The sequence below is a fragment of the Pholis gunnellus genome, assembly GCF_910591455.1.
Source record: "Pholis gunnellus genome assembly, chromosome: 13".
NCBI lineage: Eukaryota > Metazoa > Chordata > Actinopteri > Perciformes > Pholidae > Pholis > Pholis gunnellus.
Genome location: NC_136540.1, coordinates 14,515,230 through 14,529,294, shown reverse-complemented (window position 1 = coordinate 14,529,294; position 14,065 = coordinate 14,515,230). Strand labels below are relative to the sequence as shown.

General features: G+C 40.3%; 1 protein-coding gene across 1 annotated transcript in view; it reads right to left on the bottom strand.

Annotated features, from left to right (window-relative positions):
• The window catches only part of cadm1a (cell adhesion molecule 1a), a gene marked incomplete at its 3' end in the record, with an annotated part of 349,787 nt that overhangs the window by 67,613 nt on the left and 268,109 nt on the right, over positions 1-14,065 (bottom strand). Inside the window, exon 4 of the mRNA XM_079172305.1 lies at positions 390-542. Coding sequence (XP_079028431.1) covers positions 390-542 — 153 coding nt within the window. The remainder of the gene's footprint in view (positions 1-389; positions 543-14,065) is intronic.

The following is a 14,065-nucleotide window of genomic DNA, read 5'->3' as shown; positions in this document are numbered from 1 at the left end:
GTGAAACTATGCACACAATTACAGTTCATTCCACAGGAGTGTGTGTGTGTCCTTTCAGTAGAATTGTTTCATTATTACAGTTCACTTGTGAAATACGGTCTCACATTCTTGCAACCCGTTAACTGTATATTAGCTAGCTAAAACACTACAACATTGTGACAAGACTTAATAAGCAGCCACGTTATGAGATACATGCTTTTCCTGATCCAAACTGCTGTCAAAGCCTCTTGCAGTTTTCCTAGTAAGCTGTCAACCATGATGCTCAGGATGTGAATGTATGCTGTCTTCCGCAGTCTAAATGCTAATTAAAAAGGCTTTTGCCTCGCTGCTACTAACAACATTGCGTGTTTGTGTATATCTTTATGTGCGTGTGTGTTTTGTGGTTGTACTTAGGACGGTGATGTCAGCGTAGGCTTCCTGCGGGGGGTCTGTGTAGAGCTGGCAAACATATCGACCCTCGTCTGACAGCGAGACATTAGACAGCGACACCCGCAGCTCGTTGTCGGAGAAGTTCACCAGCTGAAAGCGAGCGTCTTTCAGTGCTGCAGGAGAAAAACACAGGGTATACTTTTGTCAATTCATATGGCATACTGTATATACACATACACATATGCACGGTAAAATACCAGTAAATACCACAAGTCAAATGCTGCAATAAAAGAATATACAACAGTAAACTTTACTCTTTACTTGTTATTCATACCGTTGAAGTATTTGGACACATTTTCTATAGAATCAGATGAACTGTGTAGGATTTGGAGCCCTTTTTATGTGCGATCTCTCGATTTTAGTGAGCCAAACATAAATGGACAAACCAAACCTCATCATATATCAATATTTGCTGTCAAATCCTTTGCAGTGATTGACTGTTTGAGGTCTACGACCGGAAGAAGACCCCATCATAGCCGACATCTTTCCTGAGATGCTGTGCCATCTCCACTTCTAGCTTTTTGTTTTCTGTTTGTTTGCTTTTTTGCTCAGTGGATTGAGGTCAGAATACCTCACTGTTACCGTTTCTTCTGTCATCCACTACAGCTTGGCAATCAGACTGAATTGCCATTTCATTACACTTTCCTTCAATCCGCCTGTTGTGATCTGTTCTTTGAGGGGTGGGTCGTCTCCATTTTTCCCCTGAGTAATGAGTAGCAAGTGACGTATCTGTTCTGCATATATGATTTCCAGTCAACACATATGCTGCGAGAGGGAGTTAACGTTTTTCATGACGTTGAAAGAAATATGAGAGTTGTATCATGGAGTCAACAATGACAAGAGGTTGTTTTCTGTTTTCCTCTTCCTCTCTCTGAGAAGGCGTGTTTGTGTAAAAATGCATATTTAATAGTTTGCATGTGCACAAAGATGCCACAAGTCATTTTAGCTTCAAGTCTGCTTCGAAGAACTTTCCAGAGAAAGCAATGAAAGAAAATCACAGAAAGAAAGACACAATTTACACTTGAATAACTCCGTCCTGTTTAATTCTGTTTGGCATGTGCAGTCATACAGAACATGCTAACAACATGATTAGTGTAAACAGAGGCTGACATTTAGTTGGCCTCCAGTGCAATTGAGGACAAATCCACAAATCCTATCTCTTGCTCATCTGCAGCCACTTTCATCTTGCCTTACCTTGTTTGCTCATCTACCCAAGCGCAGTCTATCAGCTGTAATGTAGAATGACAACATGTGGTAAGATGAAAGCCTACCCGTCTCCATCCCCCTTTCATGTGCTGATAAATTCTGGTCTGATTGACAGCAACTCCAGGCTCTTTACACCCTGCACTCTCCTTGTATAGATCTGTGTACTCTGGTTCTGTTTTTTTTTTATTTCTTAAAGCATAAAGCATTAAACATGGAAACTTCTGACACACAAGACCTCAAAACAGACATAAATAGATTTTTATTTATTTATTTTTTTAATGCCGGTCTACATTATGATTTCACAGATGATTTCACAGAAGGACGGTGATGCTGCTGTATTGCCAGAGTGTATTTGCCTTCAACGTCAGGAGATTGACACGGGGAGAGTGATTGAAAAAGGAGGGAGGGAGAAATAAGAAAACTAATCACCGCAATTGATTTTGTGCATCATTAAACAACAACATCAGGCACATATTAAGTGCTGACTGGAGATGAAACTTTCTTTTGTCACCACATTAAGGAAAAAAAAATACTTTTTACAATGCCCTTGTATATAATGCATTATACACATACTTATAAGGTGTGATAATCAGCTCATAGCACTAGAATTATAGGTATAAAGCACTCAAAAATCCATAATGCTTTATTACAATAAACAATGCAAGTATTACCAATGGCGAGGCTCCTCAGGCTCTCTGCGACATGATGCGACCATTACAGGCCTTTGGATCGTCCACAAGGAATACTACTGCACGGGTGTGTGTGAGCAAAACCATAGACTGTATATCTGTTGCTCTGCAGACACAGTTATTTCCGTGCCTCTTTAACAACCTCGCATTTACATGTGTATTGTTGAAAAAAAATAGACTTCAAGCCAAAATAAACACTTCAAGTCACGGTTACACTCTTGAGACGCGTGCCAGCGCAGACATCTGCAAAGTGAGAGCGTATCCGTTTGATACACGTCTGATACACTTGCGGTCTAGATGGAGGGGTTGGAAAATTATGGGTTGTATTCATTCAACCGACAATATAGCTGTGGTAGTTGCAGACACACCTGGCTGAGATCTGCGCTCTATTGAGTGAACCTTTCTCGTTGAAATCTGTAATTTGTTGCTTTAAAGGCCCTTGTTGGTACGGGCATTGTAAATGAGAAGTAGCTCACTAGTCGTGCAATCCTTATGTATACCATGTCCTAAACACGGAGTGAAATGACTTATAAGGTCAAGTATCCTTATTTCAGAACTGCTGATCACTCACTTAAATTGTATTACAGCTCTGGGAATGGGGAAAATCTGCATCCAAAATGTAAAGCATTGAATCTCAACATAAATGTATGCTCTGTTTGGCCTAATAGAAGAAAAAAAAGACTTGGTCATGCTGTTGGCTGCTTTGCACATGACATAATGTGCTGCTGCCACCTTCCCACTTCTCTCTGCCTGTGATTATCCTGCCAGAAAGGCCTGCTGACAATACTTCACAGTACAAAGACACAAGAAAAAAAACTTGAACCAAGCCATCTGACAACGCAGCATACAAGGAGGTTATTTTTCATGCAAATGCTTATTCTTTCCCTACACACGTCGTTCTTCACATTCGCTAAAAAAAAAACTTAAATGGTTGGTTTCCATTAGTGAAGCTATTAGATTCTTTTATCCAAGCACAATGAAGCCCTTATTGTGGCACATGAATAATACGCCCCTAATTAGTGTAGCTCATTCAAAAGCCTGGTTAGCCCTCATTAAAATTAGGGGTCAGACTATAATCCTAATGATTTAATTGAATTAAATACTGCCAGATTAAAACATACTGATGCTGCAGTATACAGATGCACTGAAGAAAGCGTACTACCTGTTTTATAGAGGCAGAGCTGCTCCGGAGGGAAAACTACTCATACGTTTTTGCTACTGGTATGATGAAGATATATGGAGATATACAATGGATGAATCGAGGGCATTGTGGTAAAGGTTACTGGCAGCAGTGTAAGCATCTCAATATTGGTAGCTCTGTTATGAACTGAGAAACAGTATAAGGATCCAAGTTGAATCCTTAGATTTTAAGCAACGTGACTAATAAGAGCTTTGTAGGACATCATATTGTCTAGAACAAGCTTTAAGGGGGCCCATAACTGTCATTTTCAGGTACATGCTTGTATTTTAGGTTTCTTCTAGATGTATCGTTTAATGTTCACAAACACATTTTTCTCAAACTGTCTGTCTGAATATACCTGTATTCACCGTTTTAGTGTCGGCCTCTTTAAGCCCCCCTTCCCCAGAAAGCCCAGTCTGAATGGCAAATCTGAATGTTGTTTTGAATCCCATGTTTTCCGACCTAGGAAGCCCACAAAAAAAAAATGACTGAGTTGTCTTATTTCACGGTACGTGCATTGGTAGGCACTCCAGACACCCAAATATGTCACCAAAAGCACAATATAACCATGAGACAACCTGGTTTGCAGGAAGAGGACATACAAAATGTTGTCACCAACATAGATGGAAAACTAATATTTATGTTTAGAATAATGAGCAAGCAGGCCAGATATTAATAAGTTGGACACTTAACAACAGTTATCAAAAAGATTTGATCCGGATTTAGAAGAATTGAATAATTTCATCTCTCCTTTAGAGTTGACATTTCCTGTTATGTTCCACTGCGTTTCACCTTTTTTCTTTACAAATATTCCACAAGATGTTGAGTGAGCTGAGGTCTGCTGGGTCCACATGGAAAGCCAGCCACGCGAGCCAGCACAACTTTAAAAAAAGAGATGGAAAGCAACTAACATTCAACCAAGGAAGTACTTTGAAAACCACAACTCTTCCATTAAGGCTGCTGTTAGCCACTAACCTTTTGCCTGTACGTTCAACTAGAGTAGAGATGCTTTGTTTGTTTGGCTCAGTAACTTTGATAAAGATGTTTTTCTGTCTCAAATACATCAGCTAGATACGCTGTCCTACAGATGATGTGATCGACCAGCCCTACACCCACGCCCGACCACTTCTCTCGGCTGCCTCGGGGCGATTGGTTGCCCCGTCGCTCAGAGGTCCCTGCGGCCGGTCGACCCGGTCACGGCTTTTCTCTGTCCTGGCCCCACAGTGGTGGAATGAACTCCCCACTGACGTCAGGACAGCGGAGTCGCTGCCCATCTTTCATCAGGCTGAAAACTCACCTCTTCAAGAAGTACTACCCTGAGCCTTCCACTTAGCACTTATTGTACTCATACTAGTTTGTTGCACTTATTGTATTTGTTTGTTTCTGCACTGTACTTTTGCTCTGGTTTATGCTCTTGGATGCTTGTTTAAAAAAGGAGATGTACTTATGACTTCTGGTGACTAGTAGTTCTCTTGAATACACTTACTGTAAGTCGCTTTGGATAAAAGCGTCTGCTAAATGACTGTAATGTAATGTAATCAACTTACATCTGCCTGGTCTTGCTTTGAAGGAAAATGACTTGGTTTGTAAATATCTCTCCAGCCGCTATCGTACTAAACTCAAAAATCACGATGATGTTCCTTTCCTCACTTCAGGCTACAAAGCACCGATTGGTCGATTGTTTATATCAATGAGTCGGATGAGTTCCAAGAGACAAGGTGACAACGCTGGCCCTGCCAGAGTCGGACAAACCCTTAAATGCAATGACGAGGAGTAACAGTCTGCAGTTGGAAATTGGTCTGAAAAATGTGGGAATCAACCAGTGGGAACAGCTGTCAGTCACAACAGCTGAGTTGTTTACCAAATCAGAGATGTTGGTGGTGATTCGGAGCTCTGAAGCCCAAATATTTCATAAGACAATAACACCAATTTTAAAATATCCTGCGGTGTTACAAATAACAGTCCTCGATCTGGATTCTGAACAGCACAAAGATCAAATAGCTTGTTCCTTTGCCAATGGCCTTCCTTCCATCAACTCGACAAAATCCATGCCAATCAGAGATAATCCATTTCGCAAAAAAACATTTCTCAGGGATCTCATAATCCTCTTATGTATCACTTCTAAATAAGGCATTGTGGTATAAGCATGAGCTGAATGAATAAATGCCTCCTAATACACATTGACAAGAAACACTGAGACACTGTGGCAAGGACACGGTTCCACATGCTTAGGGCTTGGGGCAACAATACTGTAGGCTCAAAGAGATACAAGGACAGACGACGGAGAACAGTTTGGTTCACACAGCAGGGTTGAACACAGTGGTATTCTTCAGAAATGTCCCGGCAAACAGAAGGTGAACAACACAGCCGACAGTTCTTTTATTGCTACGTCAGAGCACACTAGAATATATATCCTCTCTGCGTACTTTGGACAGAAATAGAGGGTGACCTTTAGCTTCATGCTCCTTTTTGCCCCGTTCTTCTTCTTCTCTTGTTCTATCATATCTGATAGCGCGAGAAGGACATCACAGATGTCTGACAAAGGTAAATGATAGTCAGGTCTTTGGAAGAGTCCGTTGAAAATCTGAAAGGCTGCAAATGATCTGATCTGTCACTTTTTACAGCTGATGGTGATGAAGCTAATTTAAAAGCAGCGATAAGACCGGACAGTAGAAGGAGACTTTGTGAGGTAGGTGACAATGTGAAAGTTAATTTCTCCTCTTCTTATTCAAGTTATCGAGTGCAGTGTCACTTGCCATGCAGATTACTGCAGATAAACAGTATGGCAGCTTTAATGAACCCTGTTGTTCTGTATTCTGTTAGCCCTCTATGCATGTTTTGTTTGTAATGCTGTGTATGTCTCACTCTCTGGAAGAAATAGAGGAAACTATAAAAAAAAGATATTTTGAGTTGAGTAAACATTGAATGCCAGAGTAGTGAATAGTGTTACATTAGTGCAGTGTAAACTGAACGTGTGCATGCATGAGTGGATGGGCCATGTGTCTTAAAAGATATGCCTGGACTGTCTGAGCCAATGAGGTTGGTATCTGCAAAAGTTGCAGTCTTTTTACTGCAAAATTCCAGCGTTGAGTTTCTGCAAACAGTGTGTTTCTTAATGGGAGGGGTTCGTTCTGGCAGTTGCATGTAGGTTTGTTGCTGGGACAAAACAAAGTGGCAACAAACTTTAACGTGACTGCCAGGCCGAACTCAGACTAATACAACTTCACATTAGCTTTGGTTTAACTTTTAACTTATCTTTTACATTGTTGGCACTTATAGCTTTGCTGCCGGTACGGAGAGGAGGAATGACATCAGCGACCAATAACTCTTTCAGCATGCGTGTGGCATGTGATCATTGTATTAGGATACATATGAAAAAATGAAACCCAATCCTTTAATGTTTGCATTAGACCCTGTGGTCATGGAATCACGTCCCGTCTCATATTACCAGTCAGCACTTAAATACTAAATGGGATGCGTATAGATAGCACTTCCCAACCCGAGAAGGACAAAGTGCTTTCCAAAGCCTCTTGTTCACCCACGCAAGTACACACACACACACACACACAAACACACTCCGATGGCAGCAGAGCTGGCTGGCGTGCAAAGCACTGGCCAGCTCATCACTGACAATTTGAGTTTGTTTCAGTGTCTTACTCAAGGACACTTTCACATGTTTACAGGAGGAGCTGGGATTCATAATATCTCACAGACATAACTGACACAAAGAAGGGAGGTCATTTTTCAAAATAAAAAGAAGCTTTTTAAGTGTTTGATCGAATAACAAATGGCATCAGTATTGAGTTTTTCTGACGAGTCTCCTCTCAGCATGGGTAACTATCGTGTGTAAAACAGGATTTTCTGATGAGGATTCTTTTACTAAAAAGTCAAAACTAAATTTACCATTTATTGATTATTAACCATATAACATGGTAATTTTCCATTGCCAGACCATTTACATTAAAGGGCAAAGTTGTCTGATCACTAGAATCGTCCTCTGGCTAATACAACTAGATGATGTTCTGCATTAGAACCTGTTCAACATTTAATCTACTACTTTCTCAGTTCTGGCATGGCCTACATGGTCACCTTGAATGGAGATAAATACATATTTCATGTTTTGAAGTTATCATGAATAAAATCCATCAAGCTGCCATGATCTCATCATTGAAATGTAGCAGTGAAGATAAAATTAGAGTGGATGAGTTTTCTGGTGAAAATAAAGAGAATTGGGATCAATACATCCTCTAATGGCTCTTTCGCCCCTATTTCACCTGTGCTGACTGTATGACTTTATACTCATCTTGCTTGTTCTTCCCGCCTCTCTTGATTCCTCTTCATTCTTTCTTTCATTCTCTGCATTTTCATTTGAATCATTTCTTCCCCCGGCTTCAGCCGAGGGTGGCTCCCATCCAGAGAGAGCAGGCGATGATAAGTGTGCCTCGCCTAAGTGTCTGCAATCAATTGTGATTAGTGGCTGCTGCTAGGTTTTGAGAGGAGCACATCAAAGTTTTTTCACTGGGTGTCACAATGGGTGAGACGAGGTGGGCCAGGGGTAATTACATTCGTACAAAAAACCCTCCTCCCCACTCTAGGTGAAGTCCAGGCTTCCAAATCACTGTGTAGTCACCACCTAAACCCAAAGTATGGGACCATTTAGCATTGCTTCAGCAGTTGTTAGGACTCAGGAGCTTTTCTCTCTTTGGCACAGCTGACTGTAATCAAAGTATTCCCTGTTCTTATGTTGCAGTAATTTGCATTGTTCGAGTTTTTAGAATCCCACAAGATCTGTCTCACATTTATCAGTCACGTTATCTTTTTTATTTAATCAGTCCTTCTTCTACACTTTCATTAAAATATTGCTAAAGCATTATGTTGGTATTGTGTATATTTAAATCAGCTCCATTTGGTTCAGTTTTATATCCTTGAGATGCATCCTATCACAGTGTTTCTCAATTGTTTACACACTAATACTGGTACTTGAGACACAATGCCCACTACAGTGATCTTGCACCAAATCCCTGAAACAATTCTGCTGAAACGCAAGCAAATGTCCCGCTTCAGATTCAGATTGCAGTTCTAAACCACACTTTTTTCAAAAGACTACACGCAATGCTTTTACATTTGGCACAATCTTCAAGTATAAAATCTCTTGTGTTCACATGAAATGCCCTGCTATTCAAAATGCCCAACTTAAATGTCAGACTTTCCACTCTGAACCCTCACATGGGCAAAAACATGTTGCACAATCGTTAATTGTGTTTTAGCCACCCAAAAGAAAGGCCCGCCTAAAAAAAAAAATCTATATCAGATTAACCTTAGCTATGTTTACAAAAACAATTGCTGGTTTACCTTTCCATGAGAAAGCTATTTCAGGCAGAGAACTAAAACCTTTGTCTATGCTTTCGCCAAAGGCACAAGATTCGATAGAGTAAAAGTAATTCTATCCCTCAGAACACAGCAATTAGTCTACTTCTGCCTCGATCGGTTAGTTTGTTTGAGTTATTTTGTGAATTCCGTGAACCAGAACTAACTAAAGTGGCGGGGAGTATTGATAGTGGCTGGTTCTCCAAGCTAGAGGCGTGTTGAACATCCTCTACTGTAGGTAATACACTGCTCTATTCAGACCAGAGCAACTATGGGTGTGAATATTGGACATTTTTCGGGTGACCAGAAACGCGACCCAGGTACTTATACACCCCACTTCAAAACACCAGAACTATCCTTTTAACCCAGCTATAAATCCCACAAAAGTGTTCTGATATTTAAAGACATGATGCACAACAAGCTACTTGAAACACTCGAAGCCAAGAGTGAGTTGAAAGACTTGTCTATCTCAGCCATCTTGTTCCGGTTCCCTGCTGCCGTTTCCACTTGACATTAACATTCCAGAACCCTTTCAAGTGTGAAGATGACCCAACAGTTACTTCTTGATAGAAATTGTGGTCGCCGACCCAGAAGGAGCAACATGCAATTGGTATGAGTGATGACATGACATTAAGGCCAATGTGTGGTACTTTTCACTTGGCTTGGATGTAGAACACCGTATTTGATTGTCAAGGATACGCAGTGAAAAACTGCTGCCTCCTCCTGATTCAACATGCACATCCTGATTGTGTAACAAAACCACCACGGCACTTCAATCACTCCTAGGTCACTAATCATTTTCAACGGGGCAGTCTTTGTACCCATCAGGAAATATATATTAAATATATAAACTTCAATATTTACATATATATTTTTAAGCAATGCCATTAATCACAGTTAGCTCAATTGCTATGAAATCTATTCATTAACATAATAATAATTCAGTCTTTGCTTCTGTAGGTCCTATCGTGTCCTTCATGTAGAAATATGTTATATAATAAACACTTTTTCCTTCTAAGCTGCCTTATTAAGTTGTTTTCACACAAAGCCTTTCATTCTGATCCACGCTGGCCTTCTGTGGACAGATCACCCACTGCTACAGAAGCTGTGATCTTTCCCTCCTCCACAGGAGAACAAGGGCAGTGTGTGTGTGTCACTGCTCAAGTGCTTCTAGTCGCCTTTTTTTTTATACAAGCAACCATGTATTATCAAGAAGAAGATATTTTGCTTCAGCGAGTGGGGTCAGAGGTTTTCGCATGTGTATTTAGTAAATAGAAATTAGCAGTCTGTAGAAATGCTGTGGTATTACTATATGCTTGGGCATCAACCTTATTCACGCTACAAAGCCACAACAGTTGCGCATATGTGAAGTAAGTGTTGGAGGAGTGATACTGGTTGGTTAGCTGAAGACGTGGTGGAGATTTGGTCAAACTTATGGGAGGATTTTGAATATTAGCTTCAATTTCAAGGTACAGATGTTTGATAATGCTATTGAGAAGCCATCAGGTTATTAACATTTAGGAACTAATCTAAATATTGTCTTTGTGCATTTCAAAAACCTTTGGTGGTGATTAGGAAAGTGTGTTGTGTCACAGCACTCCCTGCTTATAGTGTTGAAATTAATAACGAAAGTCATGCAAATGAACTCAAATAGGTCATCTCAGGGACATAACATTAGCTGCTGAAGGATTGTGTCTTACATTGGGTAAGAAAAACCATATGGCAGCTAGAGCTGCAACATTCCAGCTGGGTGTGTACTACCTCTAGCAACAGTCTTCACATGTCATTGTGTCTTGGAAACTTCACCATCTGTGCATGCTCTGCTTACTAAAAATAGAGGTAACAACAATACATATTAAAGCATCATTAGTTTTTCTTGTCAAAGACGTTAGCTGCTGCTGCTTACTGTGAGGTGAACGATGTGACCCACTGTTCTCATACCTTATTTTTAGTTGTTGAAGAAGTACTCGCATCTTTTACTAAAGTAAAGGTAGCACTACCACCGTGTATAAATACTCTCTTAAGGCTTTTTACGCAACTGGGGTGAAATCCCGACCACTCTGAGTGGACATGAAGCGTACCAGTATGGTGACCAATAGTAAGGTTTATTCTGTGAATGTAACTGCAGCTGGTTTTCAAAGCACTCCTTCCTTTCTGTCTCTTTACCCTCTCTTGCTCTCCACCTCACGCTCACCAATATAATCCACCACTGTGGATTCAGACGGAGATGGCAGATGTGATATTTTGAAAGGGGCAATGTTGTTTGGAGGCTGCCTGGTGGATGCCATGTCATAATGAAGCAGTGCAGCTGCGGCGAAGATGCCTGGGAGGGATCACAGGAGATCAAGGAGCCCCCCCATCAAAGAAAAAACACCTTGCCCTTGACAGCCAGCTTGTGGGAGTCGGCTCACTGCGGCTCTGCACAACAGCGGATAAATACAGAGCTTGGTTTAGCATACGCACGAAGCCTTTCTGCGAGTGTGCCCTTGTATAATATGTAGAGGGTGTGTTTGTTAGGCAGTGAACATGACTAAGGAGGGGTGGTGAGTGTGGAGGAGGGCCTGACACCCGGCTCACAGGGGGCCAGGAAGTCTCTTATGGATCCGAATGTTGAAAGAACTATGTCATGAGTCTATGTACGTTGTGTTTGTGCACACAGCTGAAGTCTTAGCTCAATAAACAAGTCAAAATATAAAAAAATACAGACAACAGGCAGCCATTTAAGATATACCATAACATCTGGGAAAGATGCAGCTAAAATGATTGATCGTGCAGCTTATGAACATACGTCATTTAAAAATACGCCATTTAAAAGTAGCAGTGAGGGGCTTTACTGCAAACTGTGTCTGCATAATGATGTCAAAAGGAAGTATATACATTAAACACTACAAAACATTTTGGAAAGGGGATTTTCAAATTACACTTGGACTACTACTTCTATTGTTTTGATGCTTTGAATTCATTTTTATTTCAGTTGTATCCATCCGTGAACTTAAAACTGCACACTTTGAAACAATTTCAGGGATACAAAAGTCCTCATATCCCTTCAGCTTATTAAGTTCTTATGGCTAAAATGTTAATGAAATGTTAATGTATTTGAAGTTGTGCGTCTATCGTCTATCTATTAGTTCAATATTCACTCTCCTTTTCGCTTTTGGTCTCCACCATCCCCGGAGTAAAATATCAGCCTGCTAAACGTTCCACAATGTTCACAAACTCGTTACCATCCATGACAGCATGCGGATGGAATTGTTTTCAACTTGCGAGTCTGTGTAAGTGTAGCTATAAATAGCTAAAATAACAAATAAACTCCACGTTAGTGGTGAAGCCACTTTGTTTTTCACGCAATGAAAAATGAAACCATATTCATCACTTGACACGTTTACCTTGTAGCTGTGTTTAACCAGCCAACAAGCACTGTTTGAGTTTTTCTTGAATTGATTGCATGATTATTGTCCATTTTTCCAAAAACCCACCCTGCTCCAAAATTGGGTTGGATTTCAGGGTGGATGGTTTGGCACAGAGTATGTGGTTCACGTCCTGCGTACCATGTGTTGTTCGGTTTCGTCTACTAAAAACGTTGTCATTTTTTTTCTCCTTTACGTCCTCAGTTTGGCACAAAATATTGTGTTTGCAGTCCTCCGGTTTAAAATGCATACAAACTGAGGTTTTGCAGACTTTTCGGTGTTCTCTCCATATTTAGGATTATTTACAGCTCTTAGCGACACAACTCTCTGAATCCTTTACTGGCAACCAAAAATAACTCATTCCAGCACCATGTTGTTTTATCACCGACTCCTTACACCCGGGATCAATGCAAGTCAACAGCATTGCGGATAAAATGTTAACAAACCGACTTTGTCAAAGAAAAGTATTTCAAACTATCCAATAGCGGTGGCTTTAGGGTGCAGCCTCGGAGTGACGGTTTTCTTTCAAACATATCTGTGCCTTTCTACTGTAGAGAGAGCCTCATTTTATGAAAAGACCATATTTCTAGTGGTGAAATACTTCTTAAAGGTGAGGGAATTATTGTGGGATTAGGGTTAACCATCACCTTGGAACCACAATATTTTTCAAACCATGCAAGCTCTTAAAGAGACTGAACAAAAACATATATCGTGCTGTAGTTGCAATGAAATACACCGACTTCAAATATGTGCACACATATAAACATGACCTTGTTATTAGCAAAGACGTTTTCTTCAAAACCATATTTGATAATTACTTGTATATTAACAGTGCTGGGATACAAGCTGCTAAGAGCACTATAAAATCCACTGTAAAAGCCAATAATTAATCATAGGCGCTGATCTTTGTACATTTTGAACTTACAACATAATACGACTGGTATATAGTTACAGAGGTCGACTATATTTTATACATTCTAAACTCAGGGGCTCAAAAAACATAATTAAAAAACCCGAAACCTGGCAAGACAGGGCACAGAGTATGTCCAACTGAATGCAGCTAATTAGAGCTGTGACATTATAATTGGGCAGGATAAGAATAAACACAACAGGTCATTAAATGTTTAGGGATATGAGCTGCTTTTATTAAAGCAGACATGCTGAAAGCGAACCATGTTTGGTAGATTATATTAACCTCATTCTGTATTAATCCTACAGCAGACATGTGGGTCAAACTTAATGCAGCTCCCTGGAAGAAGTGCAAGTAATGTAAGAGAATATTAATCAATGTTTTACAGCTTTACTGCCGGCTCCATTCACATGATTTGGTTAAAACAACACAGTTTATCATGTTTTTCCTAATTCATCAGCTTTGTCGTCAAACTGCGGCTTGACAACATTTTTACCAAATGCAAATGATATGTCAAATGTCTGTCTAATTTTATGACTGCCTGCAAAATGAACCAGTGGAACTGACATAAATAAATGCCTCACTGGGATTGATTTCCATGTCATCTGATCACATCAAACTGCTTCAGACTATAATTAAACACATTCCATATCAATCACATGAAGACATGGCAGCGCTGAATGATTTCTCACTTGCAGCGGACAGTGTCTACTACCCGTTACAGCCAACTTTATCCTCTGACAGCCTCATAATAACCCCGTAGATCATCTATGACGTTTTCCTAAACCGATACAACTGTACTGTATACCAAGTGCAGGAGGATAATCTGGAATGTTTAGTGAAACCTGGGCATACATTATAGGCAATGTTAAGTCTA